General features: G+C 33.7%; 1 protein-coding gene across 1 annotated transcript; it reads right to left on the bottom strand.

The window, feature by feature from the left end:
- Positions 1-246: 246 nt before the first annotated feature.
- LOC137926732 (ankyrin repeat and MYND domain-containing protein 1-like) lies at positions 247-10,723 on the bottom strand. The gene is made up of 15 exons (XM_068770418.1): positions 10,598-10,723; positions 9,287-9,460; positions 8,024-8,233; positions 7,053-7,241; positions 6,787-6,974; positions 6,587-6,707; positions 6,331-6,514; positions 5,745-6,261; positions 5,501-5,669; positions 5,211-5,420; positions 3,668-3,907; positions 2,676-2,814; positions 1,537-1,729; positions 1,054-1,390; positions 247-252 (listed from the first exon to the last, which is right to left on the bottom strand). The coding sequence occupies exons 1-15, from the start codon at positions 10,721-10,723 to the stop codon at positions 247-249; spliced, it is 3,003 nt and encodes a 1,000-aa protein (XP_068626519.1).
- Between the last annotated feature and the right edge of the window lie 723 nt (positions 10,724-11,446).

Here is an 11,446-nt window from a genome sequence, read left to right on the forward strand (position 1 = left end):
CTTCAGGGAATTGCGTCCCTTGTTATTGCTTTTCCCAATTTACACACAATTAATATAATGAAATAATTGATAATTAAAAAATTTAAATTTATTTTCAAAAAAACATAATTGCGTAAAGAATGAGAACGATCAAATTGAAAATTTTCTATCGACGACAAAACGGAAAGTATGTGAAATTTCAATAAGACTTTTTCATTTTATTTACTATTAACGCTGTTATGATAACTGTGTGTGTGACTTACAAGTTTAAGTCTCGGAACAAATATATTATTACATTATTGTCACATGCAAAAAAGGTGAAGAACATTGTAACGAATCAATTGATTCTAAAATAAAAATCAAGATATTCATTATTCACTTTTCGTCTACACTGTGCCCATGCGATGGTTTCATTCCATTTATACTGTTCTAGATGTTTGCTCCCCAACGGTAGGATCAGAAAAAAATATTTATTAATAATTCAATAAATTTGCTTGTTTAATAAAACACCTTGATTGACCGGTATTTTTATTTACATATATTAAAATAAAATACTTCTGTAAAATATAAAATGATTATTAAATCATTTTTATGATTCTTCTTTGTATTGCATGTTAAGTATGATTTTCAGAGAGAGCTTCACTTTCGGAAATCGGGAAGTAAGTGTTTCTCAATTCTTCACTGCAAGGATGGCAATCAGTTCTTTCTATATTTAATTTCATACAATCATAGGTACAAAAAGAAATGCTTTCGCAAAATATACATAATATTTTTTCTTCATTTAAGGGCAAGGCACATTCCAGGCAAATGTTATATTTTCTATCCTGAAATCATTGAGTATTTTTTAAAATAAATTTTAATCTAGACTTTTAAAATGAAACATTTACTCTTGTAAAATAAAAAATATAAATCGACAAGAATTACACAGGATCTGAGAGACATTTTTTAAATTTTGTGATACGAATTATTTTTTTGCGTCACAAGAAAAATAACTCAAACCTTGTAGCTTGAAACAATTTTGGCTTTGTAAATAGAACGAAAAATAATAATATAGAAAAATAGCAGACAACTTACAGCGTCTTTGTCTAGTTCCGATGTTGTGAAATAATTAATTTCTGTAGATAGATCGTCACTGTAATATTTTCTTAAAAGGCGTTTAATTCCTTGTTCTACGAGGTTCCTGTCGTTTGCGGATACTTTCGTTATGATGAAACTTTCACTAAGGCACTGGCAACAATATGAAACAATGCTTAGTAAATGTTTTAAGACTGTCTTGTCATACAGCTTCTTTTTATTAGGTGTATTGATATTTGTCCAAACTTCAAGACAAACTATTGGTGTGAGCCATAAACTGATTTGTTTTATATTGTTAACTTCTTTAAGAATCATGTTCCAATGCCGATGCTTGTATCTACAAAATGAAAATTTGTTATTCGATTAATTACAAAAGTATTCATAATATCGATTTTTAATATCGAGGTTGTTCAATTAGTCTTCCTTATGTCAATTCATTATTAAGCATAAAAGAAAATGTGTTAGAAATGACAATATTTGTACTTGTTTATGGTAATAATTAAATCCATGACTAATTTCGCTCGTAGCCAACGGATATGCGATAGCCGCGCCCAATCTGTCACAAATTGCGACATCTGCTTGTATTCTTCGATATCATTCGCAATCGTTTTTTGCTTGGAAGCTTTATCGTCACTCGCTTTGCCATTCTTCTTTCCTTTATTTTCATTTTTACTACCTGTAGGAAAATAATAGTAAATAAAATAATGTATCTATATAATTTAATTTTTGCGTAGATAAAAACGACTAGCAAATTTATTTTTGTTTTTTTTGGCTATTCGTTTTGATATCTATTTTTGACTGTCATAGATACAAAAGAATGCAGTGAATAATTATTATCCGTCTATCTAACTTTGATAGGCCTTATTGACCAATCACTGTGTTTTAAACACGAAGTGACTGACGCTATTTTTGAATTAAGTCAGAAGCAGGGCGTTTACGTTATAGTTAGGGATACAGCACGCCTATACCAGAATGATACTGCAGAGGGTTTTTCCATCTATTGATTCGCAAAAGTCTGCGCAACCCTTCGGTAACACGTATCACTTTGTTCGATGTATGTGGTTGTTTCGGAACTGGGGTCAGCTGTACTACAAAAATTACAGCAAGGCCTTTGAGTGAAGGCGTGTACTAAAACTGTGTAGCTGTTTAGTGTGATAGTTATCTGACAGGGACAGTTATTTGGTAGAACGATATCTCGGAGGTTGTACGGGGACTCGAACCTTTCGTCTGACTACCCTCGCTGAGTTCGGTTGTATTATTCTGTATAATAGCTGTGCCGAGTTACTACAATGCTCTTTTAATCGCAAGTCGTAAGCAAGTGGAAGGTACAAACGATTAAAGAGGGCTTACTATATATTTTTTTACTATTAGTCATAATTTCAAATATTTTCTGACCCACTGTCATTTAATTATAGAACAATTATAAAATTTTAAATACAAAGGTTTTTTGTTTTTAGGCGACGGAGTTGTATTTTTTTTTTTCAACCGATGTAGGCTATAATTTTGCAACCTATGCAGGCGGAATGCTTACACCGTTATGACTGACCATTGATATAAGTCTTTTTGGAATAAACTTCGTATTTATTTCGTTATTGTTCAATTAAGGGTTGCCTGCTACTAACCGGATTGGCTTTTATTAGCTTCTGTAGCGTCATAACCTTCTAGATTTTTTTTCGCGAACAAAAATAGATTGTCGAAAATTTCTTCTTCGTTTTGACAAGGTCTAAAAGGGTCGGCACCATGGATTAGCAAATTTTTTAACTGTAATTTTATAATGTAAAATTTAATAAAAGATTATCGATCTGTCAATATTAATATATATATTTTTAATTAATATAGTCTAGAGTTTAAGCTAGCAATAGTAAGGTTTACGAAAAAATTAGTTTTCGAGTATTTTCTTTTACTGGACTTGAACGTTTTATTTAATTAGTTATTTCAAGAAAAATAGGTGTTGAGTGCCTACTTGGAACTACAAGTACTACCTAACCAGGTAGATTTTGGATTGTGCAGTTAGTATTTATCTAAAAAAAAGTATTTTTTTTTGTGACAAGACTACTTATCATTCTGGAAAAGAAGACAACATCCGCATCATCATAAACGCTCAACATGTCTTATTTTGCGTGGAAATGCCATTCCACGACGCAATTAAAATGCATTAATTGCGAAGATTAAAATTTACTATCAGATGATTAAAATTAAAAAGGGCGTGGAAATTGCTGAAGTCACTTTTAAGCAAAAAGCTTAAAACTCACAATTTTATTTTTACTATCTCCAATCACCTGTATAAAGTAATCAGGCTGATATATGTAACATCATTTTTATTTCCTTTTTTGGAATGCAACGAGCTAATAACATTGGGAATGCAATGTATGCAGACAGTAAAAATGATTAATTTTTAATATAGTAATCCATTGACTGTTCACCAGGGTGATACATTTTACATTATTTGACAAGAAATGAGCTATACATTCACTACTTTATAAGCTTTTGCACCAGTCATTAAGTATACGTAAAATCTTTTGTTTGTTTTTCTGTTAACAGTTTCGTTAATTTACCGTAGACAACGTGGTTATTTTAAAAATATAATATTAATGGCATATTTATATTTACTCACGATCTCTTGACGCTGGATGCTCTCAAACGTTTTGAAAAATGTTATTGTGAACATCTTTGTTAATATGGTTTGATTTGATTGATTGATCGCCACGTTGAGATCCACTCTCGGGTGAGCGATAAACACATTAAATACATCAACTCCCTTAGTCATTGATATATCTAGAGCCGATCGTCCGCTGAATTGTTCTATAGGACTACATTTATACGTAAGCAGGAGATTGAGCAACTTCTGTCGAATCTGTACACATAAAAATATTCGGAGCGAATGCTTGTGAATACAAATGTATATGAAATAATATTGATTTTGAACAATTAATAAATTAACTAAGTTGGAAGAGATCCCCGAGAACAAGGAAATAAAACAGATGTTTCTCGACAAATTAATTAAAATCTTTTTAGTTTTGTGTAAAAAGACCCGAAACATTTTTTTGTTCAACATTCCGCAGTTTCATGGGACGAAGGTTTACATCAAATATGTATCTAATAGATTCAGGCATTACTTTGCGGAAGTCCATCCTAAGTAAGAAAAGGACTAATATATAGTTACTTCCGCTATGTAGCAGTAGTCGTGTAATAAAGTGGACCGCCCGCCTGCCCGCTGGTAAATGCGCATGCAGCAAACAATGCGAATTACACCACTACCACCGTTGTATCACTCGATTGATGTTCGGGCGGTGTACTTTATTGTACGACTACTGCTACATAGCGGAAGTAGCTATAGTAGCCTTTTCTTACATCAAATATGTGATATCAGTGATGGCTGACGGCATGAAACTTTGTCTCTCACTTCGGCTCTTCTTTAGGCAGTGGGCAAGCACAGAAGGATCGCGCGCAAAACATATGGCGGCTAGGACCTTTAGGTTCTGTAGTGGAGATTACGAATTTGCAGGCGCAGTGTAGAACCTCCGCTCACAGTGTGACAGACCGCTTTGTTAAGGAAGTGGTATAACGTTGAATGTAGATTTTTTCAACCGGTCCTATTGGATATATGTGGGGGAGGCCTATGTTCGACAACGGACGTTCTACATCTAAAAGAAAAACTTTTATACAAGTAACAGCCACATGATGAATACAAGAAATAAAAGAAATCTCGTAACACCTAAATTTTGTCTTCAAAAATAACAAAAGTTTAATGGGCATTGGTGTACGCAAGTATTATAAGGTTCCACGAGATATCTTAAACCTTCCGTTTCTTATTCCAGTCTCTTTCCGTATGTAATTAAATAAATCTTATTTATTATATAAAGTATTCAAGAGTTTTTAGTTGATAGAAATGTGAGGAACTTAATTGGTTGACTCATTTACACTGTTGTTATTATAAAGAATAAATAGTGTTAAATTCTATTTAAAATAGCAACTGTTGAATTAACGGCACTTCTTAGCAGATCAGTGTTCCGATCTGGTGGATTATTACTTAAAATGTAAAAATAATTGACGAATCACAATTGCGTGTAAATGTCTACTTGAAAAAAAAATGAATTTAAATTTAATACAAATTTACTACGTTCAACTCGGTTCATTACAATTTAGGATATATATACCTCTTCATCTATTTCACTTCTTGCAGCTTTAGCAAGTACTGCATGTAAAAGAGTAGGTCCAGGTTGTATTAACTCGGTCGAATTACGAGGGTTATGAGGTAGTCTATGCTGAGCGTCGGCTCCGTTTTCCAGCAAGACTCGTATCACATCCAAATTTTCCACAGAGAACGGATAAGAAATTGCTATGTCCAGTGGCGAATATCCAAGAACCTAAGGTGGTTGATAAAGTGAAAGTGAAATTTAATGCAGCTACCGAAAACAATTATAATGATGTAAGTAGCTTTATTTACGTGTGGATAGAATTCATTTGGATTTGCTCCGTAGTCGATAAGTTGTTTGACAATGTTACAACAACCAGATGACACAGCCAAAAACAACGCAGGCTGTGGGCATCGTATAAGATTAGGATCAGCACCATCAGATAATAACTGAATTATAGTCAATGTCATTATTTCACAGCTGTAAAAACATATAAATTCAATCGGTTTCTAAAGAGATAAGTACAAATAATGTTAAATCGAAATATAGACGTACGTATCTGGTCCACCGTTGTCCGAAAGATTAATCTCTTCGGTAGCTTGACGAGCAATTAAAACATCAGCAGGTAGCTTTAAAGGTTCAGGTTTCGGTGCTTCGGGAGCGCCTTTCTTAGGATTTTTTTCAGTCATTTTCTTTTGTTCTTCTATCTCAATATCAATCAGTTCATTAGTGATATCATTAACTTCAAAAACGTATGTAATTGGATTACCCGCATTAGGCGCTGAATATAATTCACTAACATTTGCCGAATATTCGCCAAGGGTGTCGGAATACAAGTCAATGCTGTTGTTTATTTCCTCGTTTCCGCTTACGTAACTTTGGTCTTGAACTTTTTCAGTAAAACTTGTTGCATTTCCTTTAGGCATTTGTAATTTTAACGAAGTTAAAGATTTAATTTTTAGACTCGTCTGATGTTTTATTATCTTACTAGTATTTCTCGTAAGACTACTTGGTTTTATTGGTGATAATGCATCCCTTCCCATAAACCATTCAAATACGTTTTCCAAAGATGCTAAAAAATAACGGAAAGGCCCTATTAGATTCTTCACATAGTTGCAGTTAGAATTAAAAGAATACTCACAAGTCCGCGTTAAGCTTGTTTCTGGTATCAAAGCTTGTGTCATTTCACTGATGGTAATTTCTTTACGTGCACAAATGTATCGCATCAGAGCTATGCTAAGGGCAGTGCAGCATGAGTCGTTATAATTGTTAATACCCGCGCCTGCCTCCACAAGGAAATGTATTATATCTGTATGATCACCACACTGAAGAAAAATGAATTCTATCTATTGAATTAGTTTTATCAATAAATGATTGTAGTTTCAGAGTACACTTACCACAGCATACATTAAGACACTGTTGCCTTGTATATCGGTAACATCAGGATGAACGTTCTCTTCATTTATAAGATGAACCACAGTCGCCTTGTGGCCCATATAACTTGCCATTAGCAAAGTTCTGTGAATTAACATTTACAAATAGGTTTACTCGGGTCGTTGGTAACCGGAAATGTATGAAAATATTTAAGGTGTTTAACCTAGAATCCAACTCGTGTTTAGCGGGAGCTTTTAGTTTTTTTCTAGAGTCAGATATAATATGTGATATGTTTAACCCGGTTGAAATTCTTTGATTTTCGTGTACATAGGCATGCTTCATCATATGTTTTATAATTTCATTGTTGTTCCAAGCGAAATAAGTTTTATTTTCCTCGCTATTTTCAGATATCTCCGGAATCTAGAATATTAAAAATTTTTAACGAAATGAATCAGTGCGTCCTTTTTTAATTTTATCATTAATTCAAACCTTATCTTTTTCCATTAAGACGTTTATCTTATCTGACCCAGAATATATTTCTTCGAATAATTGCAGCTGAAATGCAGGACTTGTAATATCCGTGCAATGTCTAGAATAAAGTTTGATCCAGTTCTTAGCTGTCATTTGTGGATCAGAACCGTATTGATCAAGCAAATCCACTGCAGGATTTTTGCTGTGCTGAAAATTTACATTATTTTTAATTTCAGCGTACGCAATCATAAGTTAAATTTATTCTAGTAGGTTAGTTTTTTGTCTATCCATTAGATATTAAAACACAGAAAAGGTCATAGTTCTGTACAAAATCGTTACATTCTGTGCCATATCCACTGGTGTTCTAGTTTCAGTGTTATCGATACTATTTATTCTATTCCATTAACACCTTCCTTTTATACATTAATTTGTATAAAATAGATGGTATTATGTCTTTATTTTAGGTTCACACACCTTTTGCAGTGCTTGAGAAGACACAGTTTTGAGTTTAATGTAGACGGGTACAAACAAATTTATTAACTTTTTCAATGTTATCACGACTTTCATTAGAATATAAAGATCTATCACTCTCTTTTAATATGTATCTAAACAATAAAAGTGTCAAACGTGATAAGAAAATTTATATAAGGAATATGAATTAACCCACATTTATAATGTAGCTAAGGAAACACTAAAGATATTGACTTAGTTTTCATAGTTATTGTACCAAAGACACGCTAAGAAAGACGCTCCATGAAGTAACGGCGCAAAATCCGTTGAAAAGAAACCTATGCTTTGATCGTCACTTGAGACGAATCGAAGTTGAAGAACAAAACTGAATCGACCAAGATAACTGCACGGCTCCAGTGATCGATATATATTTACTAAAGATTGCACTCCCGCCAAACCGTTGTGACAAATATTCTATGTTCCAATACAGAAAGTATTATTAAAGTAATAAATGTATAATTGTAAGTAATTCAACTTACGGTTTTGGTGTAAACAGTCATTAAAGTTCTTTGTTTATCAACGCAATTTCGACCAGCATTGGTGGTCATTAAGTCCAATATCAAACTATAGGTAGGCGGCATCCATGCCAGTCGCAATAACTGATTGTCTAGCCAAAGGCCAACATCCTGTCGAACATCTACGAATGTCTCTACACCTGGGCCACATCGGATGTTGGAATAAAATAAACCCTAACAGGAAGAGAAAAATAACGACCAAAAATGTATAAACAATAGTATTTAATTGGAAAGTACTTATAAATATTAAATTAATTTAGGTCTACATTAATGAACGGTGTTTTATGTAATATGCCAAACCCTGAGTTTAATGAATCTGTAAAATTAGCACAGGTTGAAGCCACTGGACATGATCAAACCACTCTGCTACCCCGAGCGCCAGATCTAGCGGGCGAGGCAAACGGAGAGCACTGCGCTTGCGCTTTAAAATGCGAATGGAGTAGCCAAAGGAACGCAATGAATTATCGCTGTTTGTTCATGATCACCATCTCGGCGTACTCCTAGTGCAAGATCCCAAACTGTAAATTAGAAGTTAACCCTTATTAGTAAAGACTGGACGGGTAGCAAACCGAACATAAGCAGGTCTATGGTTAATATGATTTAGATCTTGTGTTTTTAATTTTAAATATGTGAAATAAAAACTGTTGGTCGCTTTTAATAGAGGCTCCTGTTTTTACCACAATTGCATAGGAAATTAATACTTTTACAACTATAATATATACTGTAATACTGTGTAAGGGTTTGAATGTTCCGTCAAGTGAATGCAGGAACCCATGAGAGTTACGAATATCATTCGAAGCATGTTTAGCATTATAAATTGCTATCACAATATTACGAATACTAGTCTTGTTGTCTAGTCACGGTCATCATAAAAAAGGACCTTTTTGGGAACGCTATCTTCGGAATCGAGGGAGTTTAGCGGGGGCATGCTGAACTTTCTCTATCGTCAGCGACTCTGAAGCGGACGGTGGCTCCACGTGGTATCGAACCATCGTGATTGCACAACTAGGGTTTTAGGGTCAGCGTGAACGACGCATACCCTTGGACGAGCTGCTCAAAATAGCAACAGCAAAAATAAAAAAGTTGACAACGAAGTTACGAAGACGACCACTGAGAAGGATTTAATAACCTCACATAACCTTGTCCTTCTCGTAGAACGTTATTTTTGTTACGGTAATGTATGTAGATTAAATACGCTATTTTAGTTTACTTACGATCGATACTCACGTTAAACACTCTTCCATCAGAATATGACATGCAGCCGTAGCCGTGTATTTGGTTGCAATAGAAACTACCCTCATAGGTCCTGAATTCACCTTCGCGGTCGAGGTACCGCCAGTAATATTCACCAACGCCGTGCATCATGTCCCGTACAAACCGTCCCGAATATTTCTCCAGCGACTACGATGGTATTCATAAAATTGCCGTAAGGAAATAATTGCATTATTCTTTACTATTAATTCTTTACTTTAATTTAGAAATATGTTTTTATAAAATACAGTGGTAAAAGGTTTTGGTTTGATTTTGGATGGAAACCAATTAAATATTTAAAAAAATAATATGTTATTAAAAAAAATCGTAATTGTGTAAAGAAATTTTTAAGAGTGAATAAAGCTTCGGAATGAATAGCTCTTATTTTAATATTAAGATCCATTGTTAAAATAAAACGTATGATTTTATAATAGGTTTTAAAATCAAGATACGTTTGTATCTTTTGTAACTATATGCTGAAGGATGTAATTATAAGGAATCTTAGTTGATTCCAGTTTTAGTAAAATAAGGCTCTTCGGGCATTTTTACATGCCCAAGTTGTTACTATAATGATCCTTAGTAGAATATGCATGGTATATAGTAACAAAACCAACTGTTTAAGAGGACGTCCATGGCTATATTTAAAATGGTAAAATAGTACAATTTATGAATTTCTTCTAACAGTTAAAATTTTCTTGTTATTTTCAAATGGAAAGTGCAAACAGTATAAGTACAGTACAGGTGAATAACACGCCTTAAAACGAAAGGTTTTGCTGTCAGCCCTTAGGTGCGAGTTAGGTGACTGACGAAATAAATAAAGTACCGTGGTTTCTTGACGAAACTCTCGACCTTAGTTTCTGTAAAAAGGTCAGGATTAGGCGCCTTTAGTGCTAAGTAAATTAACTTTTGAATCCGGAAACTGTTAATGTCGACAGTATTTTTTTCTCGTATTCTTAATTTCGTTATAACTAGAATTAAAAAAAAAACAACCAAGAACTTCTTAATTTTAAGTGAATACAGAATATTTTTGTTCATGTATTGTAAAAGAAATAACGAAATACCTAGGAATAAATTCACAATGAATTTGTATAAGATGAAAGTATACACTACATTTCTAGAATAGGCTTCTGGAACAGGAGCATTTAAAATTTGGTTAGATAAGTAGGCAGGCATTAGATTCCTCCCAGTTAGTGAAAGTGAACGCCAATACAATGTAGGCAAGCCTCCCTGAACCTGTTACGCGCACAATAAATACATGGAAGGCTGAGAAGTTACGTCAGTCTCTACCTTTGCACCCGTCCAGTGATTCTCGCCGTCTGCATTTCTTCTATTCTCTGTGTCTTTATCTCCGATATAATATTGCTCATATGGCCACGATTTCTCTTTAACTGTTCCACAAAAATGTTCCGACATCGATTTTAAAAATATCTTGTGTCAGATAAATATTATAAATAACAAATCGCTTTAACATGACATGTGGATAGCTATAATTAAAATCGATTACATACAGATTAAAAATTAAATCTTAAAAATATATTTTAATTTATATTGTCTATTTTTTTTTCTAAATGGGGACAAATATGTGCAATAACTCATGTAATTTTATTACAGTAATCCAAATAGTCAATCATTTGCTGTCAGTTACTGTATCGTACACCATATCCTATAAATACTATCAGAAGTAATAAATTACGAAATAATAATATTGTCGCAAAAAAGTTTTCAAAATTAGGATTATAATAAAATTTATTATTGTTTACTATTAGTCCATGCACACTATGTACTGTTAAAAGCTTTTGACCGTTCGCATTCTAATAGAAAAAATAAATTAATGTGACATGTTTCAGAGTGATTATATATATGGTCTCATATCTACTAATAAAAGGCTTCTTAAAATATTCGACGACGCGACGTGCGATCCCAGGCTTAGTCACCCAATATGAAGTTACATTGCTGGGAATCCCACTTGACCGACCCGTTGCGGCTACTCTGAGTAATTCCAGTGGCACCAGGAGGCACAGTTGTAAAGGCAAGGTCGCCAAGAGTGTGAGTATTACTATTGCGATATGCCGCTCTCTAAACCCACTGCGACACGCCGAGAAGGCGTTGGGTTGTAAAAGTAGACGACATGCTCAA

The sequence above is a fragment of the Battus philenor genome, unplaced genomic scaffold (assembly GCF_028537555.1).
Source record: "Battus philenor isolate CCGP_79_NKW_IND1 unplaced genomic scaffold, ilBatPhil1.0.hap1 SCAF_3, whole genome shotgun sequence".
NCBI classification, from domain to species: Eukaryota; Metazoa; Arthropoda; class Insecta; order Lepidoptera; family Papilionidae; genus Battus; species Battus philenor.